The following is a 17,098-nucleotide window of genomic DNA, read 5'->3' as shown; positions in this document are numbered from 1 at the left end:
CAATCTGAAATTCAGGTAACTGAAGCACACAGAACTTCAAATAACAGCAACCCAATGAAAACCACAACCAGACATATAATAATCAAGATCCCAGAAATTCAGCACAGGAGCAGTATACTAAAGGCCACTAAAGAAAAGAAACAGATCACATTTAAAGGAAAACCGATCAGAATAATGGCAGATTTCTCTTCACAAACCATCAAGTCAAGAAGAGCATGGAGCAAAGTACTTCAAATCTTGCAAGATGTTTGTTTAATTTGTTTAATTTCAACCCAGATTGATATACCCTGCAAAACTCTCTTTCAAGTATAATGGAGAAGTGAAATACTTCCATGACAAAGAACAGCTAAAGAATTTCATGATGACAAAGCCAAACCTATACAGACTACTAAATGATGTTCTAAAGAGGGAGCAAATTGATCATAGCCCCATGAATGAGAATGGAAAGAACCCACCAAATAGGGCAAACAAACACAAGAGAATAAGTAGTCTTTCAGTTATTCTTTTGTGTTCAGCAGCAAAATATTTCCATCAGCACACTCTACAAATGGACTTCTCTTCCACCCTATGGGTCATGATTCCATCTGAGTTTATAGAATGGATTTCAAAGAAATAGCTGTCCCACAAGTGATGCCTGACCACCAGTAACTGTCATGGTCGTTATGCATGTTCACAACACACTAGAATTTTGTGTGATATCGTATCCTCAAACTGTTAAAAGTGCTGGTCATTTATTTGCCATTCCAGTATTTATCTTATGTTTTCCTCTTAGTACTTCTTTGCTATCATGAAAACTTTTTCTTAGTTCAATTGTTTTGAAACATTTAATTTTTAATTTATTAGTATTTAATTTTCTGAATATTGCTTAATCTTATTTTTTGTTCTAAGACTTATACTGTATCTTTGACTTACAATTTATTTAAAAGACATCATATGATATATGCTTCTAGTATTAGAAACTTTAAAAAGTGTATTTCCATTTTCTGTTGACTTTAAAAAAGATTATGAAAAAATAAATAAATAAAATAAAATCATAATGGAGCTAAAAAAACAAAAACAAAAACAATCTGTTTTGAAAATCCTTTCCAAAACTGTGGCTTTAAGTATTTTACCTATTTTATTATCCAGTAAATTCAATGTTTCTGCTTTATCTTTTATTTTAGAAATAAAAACAATGATACAGAATTTAAAAAAAGAAAAGAAAATGCACCAAATCGAATACTAAAGATTTGAACTAATAATATGAAAATTTTTCCACAATCAATGAAAGCAAATAATTCCAGATTCAAGAACAAAATGCAATAAAAAGACATTCAATATGAACAGAGAAAGTAACATTAAAACACATTAAAATAGACATGAAACATAAAATAAAAATCTCTCAATAGTCAGAAAAAAACAGGTTATTTTTCAAAGGACAGTCTGACAATTCAGCAGCAGCAACAACATATAGGCAGAAGATACTGAGAGACTTTTCAATGTATTGAGAGAAACTAACTGTAAACTTAGAATTACATTTCCAGCAAAGATATCTTGTAAGAATGAGAGTGAATAGCTACCTTTTAAGAAATAAAAAAGAGAGAGAGAGGCAGAAATTTTGCCCAATTTTGGCTGGGGAGATGGCTCAGTGGAATAAGCACTTCTCTGATAAGCGTAAGGGCCTGAGTTCAATCCCCAGTTCTGCCAAAAAATAAAAAATAAAAAGAAATTTTGCCCAATTTTCTAAATTCTAAAGCTTAAGGATTGATTTTAGTCAGTAAGAGAGTAATTTTAGGAATAATGTGCTAGCTATGATGGCTCACTCCTTGTAATCTCAGCTACTCAGGAAGAACACAAGACAAAATCCAGTATGGACAATTTAGCAAGACCTTGCCTCAAGGAAGAAAGGCTGGGGGGACATACCTTAGTGGTAAATTCTTGAGCCCTGTGTTCGGTTACAACCAGGAAAATGAAGGAAGTGCAGTGATCAAAGAAGATGTTAGGAGATAAATGTAAAGGCACATTACATATTGTAGGGCAAAAATCATAAATACAGAGCATCAGTATATGTGTCAAGAAGCATAAAGCGTGTTCGCTTTGACAGCACATATACTAAAATTGGAATGATACAGAGAAGATTAGCATGGCCCCTGGGCAAGGATGACACACGAATTCGTGAAGCGTTCCATATTTTTTAAAATGTTTTTTCATCATATTCTATGGGGACTTAAAGTTCAATATATCAATACTTAATGAAAAATACCTGCTCCATGTTATGCCTAAGATGTTTGATAGTCAGACAGATAGTGAGGTTAAGCTTAACAGCCTAGGTTGTATGGTAATAACAATAAGCTTGTCTTCTGGATGGTTAACAACCTAAGTTTGCAGACCAAAATTAGAGAAAAAGGAGGGCCTCAAGGAAAGCCAACATTTTGGCCCTAGCCTTTCAAGGTCAATTAAGACTCAGGACATATGAGAACTTGTACTCTAACGTCATGTTACTCAGTAGTGTCCCAAATTTTCTGATCAAGGACATTATGGGGCCAAAAAGGAAAGTGATTGATGATGTACAGTGTGCCTAAGGAGAGTCACATGGAGAGAAAACATTCTCTCAGGCTTTCACAGAGAGCACATTGGCCAAGCAATGGCCGTGACTCATCCACATGGCTGACATAGACAAAGGTTCTACAATCTCAGGTACAGGATCTCAGGATAAATCCTGAGGGGATTTCACTGACCTTATCAGACCCAAAAGCTACAACTCTTGTTGCATAGGTCCTGCTTTACCTTGGTCTTAACCATCCAGCAGAAAAGTAAAAAAACAAAGCATAAGAAGTAAAGCCATGGTGTTATGTTGAGCAGTAGGGGACTCAGGTCAACAATTTCTGACATTGCCAGTGAAGTGAAGACCCAATACTATTATGGACTACTGAACTCTTTTAGAATATTTTGCTGAGTTTACACACCTATAATATTTAAATGATGGAACTTAACACAAAAAGGGAATACAGATGAATGTCCATTTTGTATCTGTGTATTCAAAGTGGTTAGGATAGATATATAATTACATTCTCTTAATGAATAGAGGGATTTGTTCTAATGGTGTTTGTAAATAGGATATCAAGTCCGCATCTTGTACAGCAATTAACCACTAGGAAGAATGTATGTAATGTGTTAATTATTGAAACTGTCTTACCCATTTGGTTTGAAACTGTCTCATTGATATTTGTTCCTCAATAAAATTATGGAAAAAAATAAATAAAAATAAAAAATAAGAAAAGAAATAAATAGAACACATCATATAAACAGAAGTGTGGACAAATATCACAAGGTCACTACAATAGGCATAGAAAAAGCTTTTAACAATATCCAACATCTTCTCACAAAAAAAACACTGCAGAAAATAATTTTAAAAGCACATTACTTAAACTGATAAAAGCCATTTGTGAAAAACCTGCTGATGTGAAATTAAATGAAGAAAAACTGAGGCTTTCATTCCAAAATCGGGAACAAGAAAAGGATTGCATTAGCATCACTTCTGTTCAACATACTACTCAAAATATTAGCAAGAGGCAGCAGTCACCACAGCCTCAGGAGTAGCCGCCACCGTAGCTGTGCGCAGCCATGGCTGAGAACCCTGGCTTGGAGAACCACCGCATCAAGAGCTTCAAGTACAAGGACCGAGATGTGGAAACAACGCGAAGACACAGAAATGAAGTGACAGTTGAGCTACAGAAGAACAAAAGAGATGAACACTTACTGAAAAAGAGAAATGTTCCCCAAGAAGAAAGTTTAGAAGATTCTGATGTTGATGCTGATTTTAAAGCACAAAATGTAACACTAGAAGCTATATTGCGGAATGCCACAAGTGATAACCCAGTGGTCCAATTGAGTGCTGTCTAGGCAGCAAGAAAACTGTTATCCAGTGACAGAAACCCACCCACTGATGACTTAATAAAATCTGGAATTTTACCAATTGTAGTCAAATGTTTAGAAAGGGATGATAACCCTTCATTACAGTTTGAAGCTGCATGGGCCCTAACCAATATAGCATTAGGAACTTCTGCGCAGACTCAAGCTGTTGTACAGTCCAATGCAGTACCTCTTTTTCTAAGACTTCTCCATTCACCACATCAGAATATTTGTGAACAAGCAGTATGGGCTTTGGGAAATATTATAGATGATGGTCCTCAATGTAGAGATTATATTATATCACTGGGAGTTGTCAAACCTCTTCTGTCCTTCATCAATCCCTCCATTCCCATCACCTTCCTTCAGAACGTCACATGGGTCATTGTAAATCTCTGCAGGAATAAGGAACCCCCACTGCCTATGGAGACAGTTCAGGAGATTTTGCCAGCCTTATGTATCCTCATATACCATACAGACATAAATATTCTTGTAGACACTGTTTGGGCTTTGTCATACTTGACAGATGGAGGGAATGAACAGATACAAATGGTGATTGATTCAGGTGTTGTGCCATTTCTGGTGCCCCTTCTGAGCCACCAGGAAGTGAAAGTTCAAACTGCAGCACTCAGGGCGGTTGGCAACATTGTGACAGGCACTGATGAGCAGACACAGGTTGTACTCAACTGTGATGTCCTGTCACACTTCCCCAATCTTCTGTCACACCCAAAGGAGAAGATAAATAAGGAAGCGGTTTGGTTCCTTTCCAACATAACAGCAGGCAATCAGCAACAAGTTCAAGCTGTAATAGATGCTGGATTAATCCCTATGATTATTCATCAGCTTGCTAAGGGGGACTTTGGAACACAAAAAGAAGCTGCATGGGCAATTAGCAATTTAACAATAAGTGGCAGAAAAGATCAGGTTGAGTACCTTGTCCAACAGAATGTAATACCACCATTTTGTAATTTACTGTCAGTTAAAGATTCTCAAGTGGTTCAGGTGGTTCTAGATGGTCTAAAAACATTCTGATAATGGCTGGTGATGAAGCAAGCACAATAGCTGAAATAATAGAAGAATGTGGAGGTTTGGAGAAAATTGAAGTTTTGCAGCAACATGAAAATGAAGATATATATACATTAGCATTTGAAATCATAGATCAATATTTCTCTGGTGAAGATATTGATGAAGATCCTAGCCTCATTCCTGAAGCAACACAAGGAGGTACTTACAATTTTGACCCAACAGCCAACCTTCAAACAAAAGAATTTAATTTTTAAGATTAATCAATTGCAGCATCTTCCTCATGTTCAACATGAAGCACCACCAGGTGGCTCCCAAGTAATAAGAAAACAACAGCAACAAAAGCCTCCAAAATATACATGCCTCTTCATTTTGATGCTTCTAAGCAAGCCATGTCTCAGTCACTTTGCAGTTGCCAAAAGTCACTCTCACATGGACTCTAAATGCATAAGCATGATTTCCTAAACTGTTTTAGAATTCTCCTTAACAGTCTCAACTACCCTGTTTTCCATTCCCTGGTGCCACATGCTGACAACTGCAGTCTAGTTTAGGATATCCCATAGTGGTGGCATGTCAGCTGCCCACTGATACTCTTTTGGAAAATGGTGTGTTGTGGATCAAGACACTTTGGTATGATGCATCTTCACATTGGAAGACTGAAGAGGTGCAGTATGATCTGAGCCTCCATCATTGTCCTCCACAAACATATTTTCATATTCTTTATTTGGAAGACTAGATTTTAAAGTACAGGCCAAATGATTTTCATTGGTGGAACTGAAAAAAAAAAAGTAACTTAAAAACAGAAACTTGGTTGTTGATTAAACTGATAAGTTTTTTAAAAAGCAAACAAAAACTGTACTTCATATACCAGTAATTGATGTGTTTCTTATCTGCCTCAGAAGCCAGGGTTGAAGGAAGAACCTTAGATATGGATGTAATGCTTTCGCCATTATACCTAATTTTTAAGAACAGCAAGTCTTCTTTGACCACTCACTTCAGCCTGTGTGTTCCTACTGTTTTGAAGTAATCAAACACTGTGCATGGTATTTTACCTGAGCTGCAACCTGTTACAGACTTGAACTTCTGTTTCAGTTGAAAGCAAGAGTCCCTGACTACAAAGGAAACACAACAGAAAAGCAAAAAAAACTTAAAAAGCAAACAACTGCAAAGATCTAAAATACTCAGTGGTGATGTTAAAAGAAAAAAGTCTTGCTTTCAGCTTTCAGGAGTTAATATTTTTTGTTTGAATTTGATAATTGGATATGGTTGATTTATGTTGGGTTTAAACTGTGGAACTTTCATGTTTACTGTACTTTAGTCTTAAACCATTTTTACTAGTAACCAGTGCTTTTGATAATGTGGTTGGCAACAAACCAGCAACTAGTGTTATAAGACTTCACTGAGTATTGGAAAGGTTACTTCAGATCCTGCTCTAAAAGCATTGGCACCTATTAAAAAATTCAAACAGGGATCTGTGTAGAGGAATAATCTGTGGTAATTTGTAAGCCTAATTTGCAGTGATCGTTTAAGTAATTCTGCAAAATCTGGCATTACTATGAAAGTCAATGCTTTTGACAAAATGTCTGACCCAGTTATTAATGAACAAATATGGATTTAAAACTTTTAAACTAAATGAGTTGTGCTATTGCAGAAATAGTTTTGTTGCTCTTGTTTACTGGATATAATTTCCCAATGTATTGATATGAAAAGATAGAATATCTAAACTAATTTAGTTATCTGATGAGGGTGTATTTACTGTGATGAAGATGAGACAGATTCCATCAAAGCTTTACAAATCAGCTGGGGTGTTTTCACTGATAAGCAACACATAGCAGGAGTGCATCATTACAAAATATGTATCTGCCAAGGTGGAGCCACTTTAAAGAGTGAGTTTTGTCTTGTATCTAAAGTGGATACAAGCATATGTTTAAACTGCAAGATTTTTACTTGCTAGAGAGTCTGTTTTAATATAGTGGTTTGGCCTCTGATTATTTATAGGTTTTATAAATTTTAGAATCCATTTCTCTTTAAGGTGGCTCAGATTTTTCAACTCTTGTGCACATAAAATTGAGTTGAAGTTCATTGTGCCTTTTTTTCTTTATCCAAATTTTGTGTTAAAGCTTCATATGGTAACTGCATCCTGTTCAGGCACTACTGTCTAGATTTTTGCAGCTGTGTGGTGTTCACTAAAAGTAAGAATAACAAAACAAATTAAGGTCACAAACTTTGGTGAAACCCTTAAAGTCCAAATCTTCTTCATAGTGTAAATTGTCCCCCTTTCAGTTTAATTTCTTCCAGATTCTCCATACTTAACTGACAGTTACCTTTTAAATTTTGCACACATCCAGATTAAAATTGGGCCTCAGCCGTGATGATTCCTATTTCGTCTTGTGTTTTAAGTGCGAACTAACATTTAAGTGAACATTAGCATCAAGTAGTGCAGACATATGTATGCATTTGCTTGATTAAATTTGTTGTGACCTCACCAGTTTTTAATTGGAATTGCACCATTTCGTAGATAAATGGAACTAAATATATTGCTGCACTTTTAAGTTTTCAAAACAGTGTTTAAAAATTGCATTGTTTTTATTTTTTTAAACTCATTTGAAAAAGACTAAAACCTTCTTTCAAAAGAGGCATCTAAATGTGTTCCTAATTTTGTATGTGGGCTTAGGTTTTGTAACCAATAAAAAAAGCTGCTATCAAAAAAAATAATAAATTAGCAAGAGAAAATAAGCAAGAAAAACAAATTAAAGCTTCCTACTGGAGTTCCTCTAAGCGTGGCACCCTTTCTTTGCCCTGAAGACTATCAGGGAGACTTGGCAGCCCTAGCCCCATGTCTCTAGCTGTCCCACTTGAGTTGCACTGAACCCAGCCATTCATCATCACCTGAAGAAGTATAATTTTAATGCATTTATAGAGCAGTTAAAGAGGAAATCAACTAGGCCATAACTTTCTGTTTTCACAATACACTCTAATCATTTTTCAAATATGCACTATTCCCTAAAGCCTTCAGGTTCTCAAGCCTTATATTGTGGGAAGGAAGCTGAGACACTGGGGAGGTATGTCTCAGCTCCACTGTGAAATTAGCCCAGTAATTTCTGACTTTCTGCATACACACATTCAGTTCATCTCTCAATTGAGAATAGCATCACAACACTGTAACGTACACATCCAGGTCTCAGGAAGCCAGGGGTAATTCCAGTTGCTACCATGAATACAGGAGATGCTCAATGAAGGCTGACTAGATAATGAAATGCTCTTATACAGGAGATATTCTACATCAAATCCACTAGAGGAGGGTGGGAGTGGAAGAGATGTGAGGCACTTGAATGGCACAAGCCATCATCATAGTTACTTGATGGTGGTGTTTGATGAGGGAAAATAAGCTTCTGCATCCCAGGAAAGAAAGTGGAATGTGTGCTGTCCGTTCTGAACATCTCTCTGCATGCCTGTTCTTCTCTCTGCTTTTGTGAGCTCAACTACTTGGAAGTTTGTGAAGGGAAACATTTCTCCCTCACTCTGTGTCAGAGTCTCAGAGCAAGCACTATCTAATCCCTCTGCAGGTCATCCCTATCATCTTTGACCTCCAAGAAGGCACCTCTCTCATCTAATGAGAAGGACACTGTTTATTCTCCAACAATGTTACAAATCACTGGGCATGGTGAGCTTTTCCAGTACCCAAATTTTCTTTTCTTCCAAAAAAAAGTAATAAAAATGAGACACAATTTGAAGACAAGGAAATTGGTTTGTGTCTTATTTTTCTTCCTCTTGAGACAAACTACACAACACCCATAAGTTAAGGGAGGAAAAGATTATTTAGTTCACAGCTTAGAGAGATTTCAGTCCATAATCAGCCAGCTCCAAGGCAGGGGCATTGTAGACATGCATTGCAGAGGGGAAACAGTTTGTATCAGGCAGAATGTACCAAAGAAGGAAACAAGGATCTTAGCAGCTTCTTTCTGCCTCTTTACAGTCTAACTGGACAACTGGAGTTCTGCTATGCCAAAGCAACCAGCAGACTGGTTTAGTAATAGTCCTAGCATCACACTCTAAATTCAGCCATCTCTGAATAAACCCCACTTATGACCTTATGGACCTTTGGGAGGACATATAAATACAAACTGTAACTGTTTGCATGTCCTCTGCTGGAATCTTTGTTGAGGGCAATCTAAGGCCAACCAAGACCTAAGGTACATGAGGGTAGACTGGTGCTGCACTCCCACCTGATACCACAGACAGTGATTATAAAGGACAGGGACCCCTACGTCACCCGGGTCATGTCTATACTGATAGAAGGTAGACAGTAGCCAGCACCAATGCATCCCCTTTGGAGGAAGGCAAGGGGCAAGTGAGGCATGGGCTTCTCACCCTCCCACTCACTCCCAGCCACTCAGGTATGTAGACTTCTCTTGCTTGGCCATGTTGCTCAGAGCCGTGCAGGCATCAGTGAGTGATGCTGAATCCCTACTACTGGGCACAAGTCCTTGACTCTTTCCCTCTCAGTTCACCAGTCTTGAGTAATACCTGAGAAAGTTCTTTAGGACTGAGGAGGAGGGATAGGTACTGTGGTGTGCGAGAGCTACTTTCCCTCATCCACTTCCCTTTCCTCATGGGTACCAACCCATATATATTACACATCTTCCCCAAACACATACATAACCATTGACTTTACAGGGCTTTTGCAGGCTTTGCAGAGACCAAGTACACAAAGACATCCACTAGGAACGTGGCAGGTAGCTTAATGGGATATAAAATAGCGTGGCATCCCAGCCAGGTGAGTACCAGGTGCAAGGGTGATAGGAGGTCAGTGCATATTCCATGCAATTCATCACACAACACGGGTCTGATTTCAAAACTTTCCACAATAATTGAGGATATTTGAGGTCTATTGAAAAGGAGAAATGATCCATCTACCACTATTCCTGCTGTAGTATCAATTTAGGGAGAAGGTTTTCCCAAAAAAAAAAAAAGTTCCCTACAGGCAGAACCCATCAAAATCAAATCTACTCATATTCCACAGGAAGCATCACAATTCATTCTCAGCAAACTATGGTTCCACACTAAGCCACCTCTACCTGTCTTCCTAGGTTATCATAACTGCATAAATGGAAAATCTCTTGAACACTGGAAATTACCCAAGCTTGTGGAATAAGCTTCTTCTCATTCCAAAGGCCCATACCTGAGGACCAAGTGTAAACATGTCTCATCTCATTCTTAATTTTATCCTCATGATAATAGCGGGTTTAGATTAAAGAGTGTCCCAAATTCTGATAAGCCCAAAGCCTTCTTTAGGTGACCAGAAACCTCATGGTACAAAGAAAATGGAACACGATCTCCTCTCTTTGCATGAGACAGAGCCAGAGGCAGACCTCATACTATTGAAGACACTAAAAAAATAATAAAGAAGGATTCCTAGCAGTGGTTTGCTTCTCTTCCCACTCTCCTCAGTTTACTAACTGATTTCAAGAACCTTCTTGCCATAGGTCTCCTGGACCTCTGAGCTGACCTGGTTCCACACCTCCTGTAGGCTTTGTATGAAATTTTCAGTATTGTTCATGCTGGTCTTGAAGAAACCAAGCTCGATAATAACCACCTTCACCCCAGAAGAAGAGAGCTCCTTCCTTCAAGACACAGAGCAGCAGGCAGGAATTCAGCAGTCTTGGCATGCAAAACCATTAGATAATAAGACACCTTTATGTAAGATTGGGATAAGAAAATTTGAAAGGTAAGGATGTATACTGTGCTAAAGCTTGGTTTTAAAATGATGGTGATGAAATTGTCTCTGTGTGATCACACATTCTTCCAAGTATTTTGCATATACCAGCCTAGTGACAGCAATCCTATGGGTTTGGGAAAGAAATTCATGAGAAGGTATCTCCTACATGAGGCAGAAACATGTGACCCAACATTTGGGAGGCTGAGAGAAGACTCAGCTTGCAGGTTATCCTGAGTGATATGGTGAGACCCGGTCTCAAGGAAATAAAAAAGCTACATCATCTACCTCCATTTCCCTCATATCCTACAAATCCCTAGGCTTTGCCCATGTCACCTCTTTTGCAATAGGCCCATCCTTCACCTCTCTTTCCCAAGAAGCTCCCTGGCCACACTGTATTCTAGGATGTACAGCTCAAACTGAGTGCAGTGCTAGCAACCCACAATCTGAGATACCTCTGCTTTGCTGGTTCTGACTTGCTGCAGGGACTCCTGTAAATCTGTCCTTTCCAGGGGCATCCTGCCATCAGCATGAAGTGCACACCTGTCCAGGCCACAGGGCCTTCAAAATCCTGCCTTTGCTTGCCAGCCCAGCACACCTCCACATACCTTGCAGCTGCTGTGATTACCACGGCTGGCTTGGACACAACCATTCTAGGAGATGGCACTGTTGATTTTGTGTCTCTTCTCTTTCTCACAAATGTAGCAGTGTCCTGAGCTGAAGAACACAATCTTAATGTTACACTAGAAGACATTTCTCAGGCACTCAAACAAAAGTCCAATAAGTATCTGTTGAGTTGGGTAAGAAACCTCAGGCCAGACTACACTGGGTTGCTGCTGCCGCTGCTGCCATTGCGCCAGCCCCTCAGGTCTCAGAGATACTGGGTGATGGGTGACACTCCAGAATGGGAGACAAGCCGCTTTGGGAGCAGATTGGATCCAGCTTCATTCAACAGTATTACCAGTTATTTGATAATGACAGAACCCAACTAGGCACAATTTACATTGATGCATCATGCCTTACATGAGTGGGACAGCAATTCCAGGGGAAAGCTGCCATTGTGGAGTTGTCTGGCCTTCCATTCCAGAAAATTCAGCACAGCATCACAGCACAGGACCACCAGCCTACACCAGATAGCTGCATCATCACTATGGTTGTGGGCCAGCTCAAGGCTGATGAAGACCCCATCATGGGGTTCCACCAGATGTTCCATCAAAGAACATCATTGTTGCTTGGGTGTGTGCCAATGACATGTTCAGGCTTGCCCTGCACAACTTCGGCTGACCTCCTCCCAGCCCAGCACTCATGCTGCTCCCTTCTCCCTCCTCTTCCTGATACTATCACACTCCTCCAGATGCTCCAAATATCATACACAAGCAAGCAGGGCTGTGGTGGAAGTGGGTGCAGCACGCTGCTGCCACCACAGCATTGTGGGTGATGTTTGGGTCCTACACTAGTTGCATCTGACAGAGGTTTGTGTTGTACCAGTGCATGCCTTAGAAAGACTTAAGTAATGCAAAAGGTGGTCCTTTTATTTTTTAAATCTACTGACAAGTTGCTCTAGTAACCCAAAGAAGTGAAGGAGAAAGCTGCTGTCTCACCTCCCAAACATTGATTTGTTCAGATGTTTCAATGCATCATGATACAATAAAAACACAACAATTTTCTTAACAAAAAAAAGGAAAGAAAAAAAGAAAGAAAGAAAGAAAGAAAGAAAGAAAGAAAGAAAGAAAGAAAGAAAGAAAGAAAGAAAGAAACCTCAGGCCAGCTGGATCACACAGGCCATGTATCTGGCTTCAGGCCCAGAGTCCTAGGTTCTCTGTTCCAATTGACCTCAGAGGCTTTCCATCTGTGAACCCTCCTCCAGGGCAGGAGATGGTTAACTGAACTCAGGCTTTCCCTATAGACAAAACATAAAATTGTGGCTCCAAAATAGGGACCACTTGAATGCAGAACAGGGAAGGGAGAGCCCCACATCAAACAGAAGGCTCTCCACCATGGGCTGGAGGGTTTGGAGCTAACTAAAACCATGAAATAGGCTGCTCCAAAATTCTAGGATATGAGAAACTGGAATCCCAACTTGGTCCAGTACCTGAGGCTGTCCAAAAAGGACTCCATACCATACTTGGAGGTGTAGTAGCCACCACCATACAAAGATACCTGGCCCATGATAGTGGAAACATTGACCACACAGCCTTGCACTTTCCTCACTAAAGACAGCAGGCTCAGATTCACCTCAATGAACCTTACCCAACAGGTTCACATTCAGTATGTTCATGAAGCCCTGTTTTTCAGCCACTCCCTGGGAGCAGTGGGGAAGGAGATGCCAGCATTATTCACCAGGCCCCAGAGTGCTAGGAATGGAGGGAAGATGGGAGAGCCACACTGTGTGTGTGTGTGTGTGTGTGTGTGTGTGTGGTCACAGTTAGGGCTCAAATGGCCTTGCAGCAATGTCAAGCATTCTCTCCTGGGAAGGAAGAAGGACAGCACACAAACAGCCAGTATGTGCAAGACTTAAATGGCACATTTTGGGGCTGCTGGTTGACAGAGGGGATGTGTGCCTCTAACTTTTTTTCTTCACTGACCAAAAACACTGCCTGGAAGTTATAAGAAAGTAAACTCAAGTCTGATAATTAAGTGAATAGATGTGGAAGAAATACTGTGCATCCATTAGTCTGGAAAATGAAAATGAAGACTTTTTAAACAAATTAACATAATGTTATACATGTTTTATTCTTTCAAGTTTTATTTTACACCAAGTAATTCACATACTACACACACATCATTTTACAAGAAAAAAGAAACACATAAGTATGGGAAAAATAGGAAATGAGGGAGAGAGAAATAAAAAAGAAAAAGAGTCAAAGACTAGCATGCAGGTAAGATTTTGTTGAGAAACAAAGAATTGGTGCCCAGAGGGGGAAAATTTCAAGGAGCTCTGTGTCATCCTCAGGTAACTGACCTTGACATTGGGGCGCTGATATGGAGCCACCTTCCTGATAGTGTGCTTGCAAAACCCAACAGGAAGGCTTAGTGTAGCACACAGCTCCCTACTTCCTCCCCCAGGCCTCGCTACACAACTCCACACTGGAGTTAAATAGTGGCCTTGTCCCTGCTCTCTGGGGGCCACCCTTCTTTATCTGGCATGGTCTCCACCTCATGATCTTCACATGGCCACTCTGGATAGCCCCACAACCACTTTTAGGAATAAACAGTATTTGTCAGCCCCAGTATTTGCATAGTGCAGCACTGACGAGTGCCCACTGGAACTAGGGCAAAGGGTGAAGCACACTGATGTGCACAAGAGGGCCAGGAGCTCTGCACCCCTTCTGCTCAGAAACCCACCCTGAACTCCCGAGAAGACAGTCCCTGTCCCTAACCCACTTTATCTCTAAGAACCCAACCATACACATAAATGTACTCATGTCAGTAGAGCGGTGCCCACCAAGATGACATTAATGACAATAACACATCAGAAACAACTCCCACTCACAACATTCTGTATATCTAAGTAAGTAGAATTCTATCAAACCACAAGATAGTCTTCATTCAGTAGTAACACTGCTCCTTTCATTTTTTAAATAAAAAGACTGGGTATGAGTTGTGCACAAAAAAAATAATTATGTAGGTAAAAGGATTAATAATGTTCCTCTCTTGGCAGTGAGATAAGGATGACAGGAGAGACAGGGGCTTAAGCTAATGTTTTCATGCTTTCCTGTATTTTTTACAATAATCATAGCTGACATTTATCCTTTAATTACAGAAACCAATACTCCTTCCCCAGTAACAGCACTGACAAAATAGTGTAGTGAAAGACAAAGCAAAAGTGAGCCCAGGTTTTGTCTTTCCTAAATCACTTCCTAATTACCTAGCTGTCCTGAAAATAGAAAGATCTTGGCTCTCCAGATGGGGCATGTTGGGCACCCAGTAAGAACACACTGCCATGCTGAGACATGAGCTCAGCTTAGCACTTACCTGGCCACCACACACCAAGGTGCCAGGCCCCACCCTCCTGAGAGATTCCCCATCACTCACCAGGCACTCAGATTTTTTTTCCTGTATATTTTTCAAGGAAATAAATGCAGTTATACTAAATAAATAAATAAAGATATAGGAAAGGAAGAAGTCAATTTGCAGAAGACATGAAGCTTTACATAGAAGACCTCAAAAATCCAACAACATGCACTTAGAATTAATAACTAAATTCAGTGATATAGCTGGATACAAAATCAATAGCATTTTTGTACACTATGAACCAACTGAAGAAAATAGGAAATAAAAGCCATTCACAATAGCATGAAAAAAAAACCTGAAGTACTTAAGAATTACCCTAACTGAGGAAGTGAAAGGCCTGTAAAATAAAAACAGTAGTACTCTGAAAAAGGACATCAAAGGGGACATTAAAAATGTAAAACTATTCCCTATTCCTGAATAAGCAAAACAACGCAGTCAGAATGGAAATAAAGAGCGTTATTTCCAAAATTAAGGTACAGATTTAATACAATCCAATCAGACTTTCAGCAGCATTCTTCACAGAACTGGAGAAAACTATCCTAAAATTTATATGAAACCAGAAGAGACTCAGAATATAAAATCCAATCTTGAGTGGCAAATGAGAAGCACAACAATCCCATGCTTTAAATTGCATATTAGAAACTTACAGTGATAAAATATCATGGCGCTGGCACAAAAATCAACATGAAGATCACTGGCACAGAATAAAGCAGAAACAATAGCAACCACATCCAACTATTTGATCTTTGACAGATTGGACAGAAACACACAGTGGAGGAAAGATAGCCTTATTAATAAATCGTGTTTGGAAAACTATCCACAAGCAGAAAGTTGAATCTAAACCCATGTGTTTCACCATGTACTAAACTGAAACCAAAATGGATCAAAGCATCATTAAAATGGAAAAACTTAGCCTATCAGAGGATAACATAGGTGGAACTCTAAAAGTTATTGACATAAACAAAGACTTTCAGAACAGAACCCCACTTGCCCAGGAAATATGCCAAAAATCAACAAATGGGGTAATGTCAAAATTAACTGGCTTCTGCACAACAAAAGAAAAAAACAACAGAATGCAAAAACAACTTACATAGTAGGGAAAACTTTTTGCCAGCTATTCCTCAGATAGAAGATAAATATCTAGAATATATAAAGTAGTTTTTAAAAAAGACTCTCCAAAATGGAAAACCCAGTCAAAAATGTACATGTGAAATGAACAGCTACTTCCCAGAAAAAAATATAGGTATCTAATAACTACATGAAGAAATACTCAATACCTTTGGCCATTAGAGAAATGCAAATCAAAATAACACTGAGATTCCATCTTACCGGAAAAAGGATGGCCTTCATGAAGAAATTAAATAAGGTTTTAAAAATAGAAAGAAAATAAATGCTGATGAGGCTGCAAGGAAGAATGATCCCATCTACACTGTCAGTAAGACTATAAACTACAACAGCTATGGAAATCAATATGGAGATTCCTAAAAACAAACAAACAAAAACTGAACCCAGAAATTCCACTGAACTCAGCTATTCCCCTTCTAGGTATCATCCCCAAAGAGCTCAAGATACCTGAATGCCAATGTTTAGAGCATCACAATTCATAACACCCAAATGCAGGAAGCAGCTTATATGATCCATTAACAGATATGTGAATGAAGAAAATGTGGTATTTGCACACAATAGAATACTACTCTCAGAACTAATTTAAAAAAAATTAGTAATGTAGAATACAGTCAAATCACAAAAATCAATTGTATTATTGTACACCAATTTTAAAAAACCCATTGAGAAAGAAGTTAGCAAAATAATATCATTCACAATAAATTCAAGAAAAATCAAATATGTCCAAATTAACCTACCAAAAGAATTGAAATCACTCTCTAATAAAAACTATACTACTCTGAAAGAGGATATCAGAAAATGAAAAAAAAAAATCCCCTATTTCTAGATAGGCAGAATTAATATTGTCAAAATGATCACATTATCAAAATTGATACATAGATTTAATATAATTCCAATAAAAATATTAACAGCAGGCCAGGTGTGGTGACACACATCTGTAATCCCAGCACTTAGGATGCTGAGACAAGAGGATCATTGTGAGTTTGAGGCCATCCAGGGCTACAGAGTGAGTTCAAAGCCATCTTGAACTACATAGTGAGACCCTGTCTCAAAAAGAAATAATAATAATAATAATAATAATAACAATAATAATAATACCAATGATTTTCCTTATAGCACTAGAGAAAAAATCCTAAAATTTGTGTAAAACTAGAAGAGATGTACAGGAATAAATATAATCCTGGGCAATATGAGCAAAGGAGGAGGCATCATTACTCCAGACCTCAAGTTATATAACAAAGCTACAATGAATAAAACAACATGGTAGTAGCACACAAACACACATATGGATCAATGGAACAGAACAGAATCTGCAGAAATAACCCCATCACA

At 38.7% G+C, this 17,098-nt stretch overlaps 1 protein-coding gene, 1 non-coding gene and 2 pseudogenes across 2 annotated transcripts; 3 read left to right on the top strand and 1 right to left on the bottom strand.

Moving 5' to 3' along the window:
* Nucleotides 1-2,067: 2,067 nt before the first annotated feature.
* Nucleotides 2,068-2,174, top strand: LOC111814284. Its single transcript, XR_002819310.1, has one exon. It is a non-coding gene; the product is annotated as a U6 spliceosomal RNA (small nuclear RNA).
* A 1,429-nt stretch (nt 2,175-3,603) lies between these two features.
* LOC101581138 (importin subunit alpha-4-like) lies at nt 3,604-5,168 on the top strand. The gene is given in 2 exon segments (XM_012512889.1): nt 3,604-4,903; nt 4,906-5,168. Coding segments are annotated over 2 exon segments (1,563 nt in total).
* A 360-nt stretch (nt 5,169-5,528) lies between these two features.
* LOC101572531 lies at nt 5,529-15,304 on the bottom strand (annotated as a pseudogene).
* On the top strand, nt 11,532-11,911 carry LOC101580738 (annotated as a pseudogene).
* Nucleotides 15,305-17,098: the final 1,794 nt, after the last annotated feature.

This window comes from Octodon degus, unplaced genomic scaffold, assembly GCF_000260255.1.
Source record: "Octodon degus isolate 3935 unplaced genomic scaffold, OctDeg1.0 scaffold00286, whole genome shotgun sequence".
In the NCBI taxonomy this organism is placed as follows: Eukaryota; Metazoa; Chordata; class Mammalia; order Rodentia; family Octodontidae; genus Octodon; species Octodon degus.
Note: the sequence above shows the minus strand (reverse complement) of the source record. Positions and strands in the feature narration are given on the sequence as shown.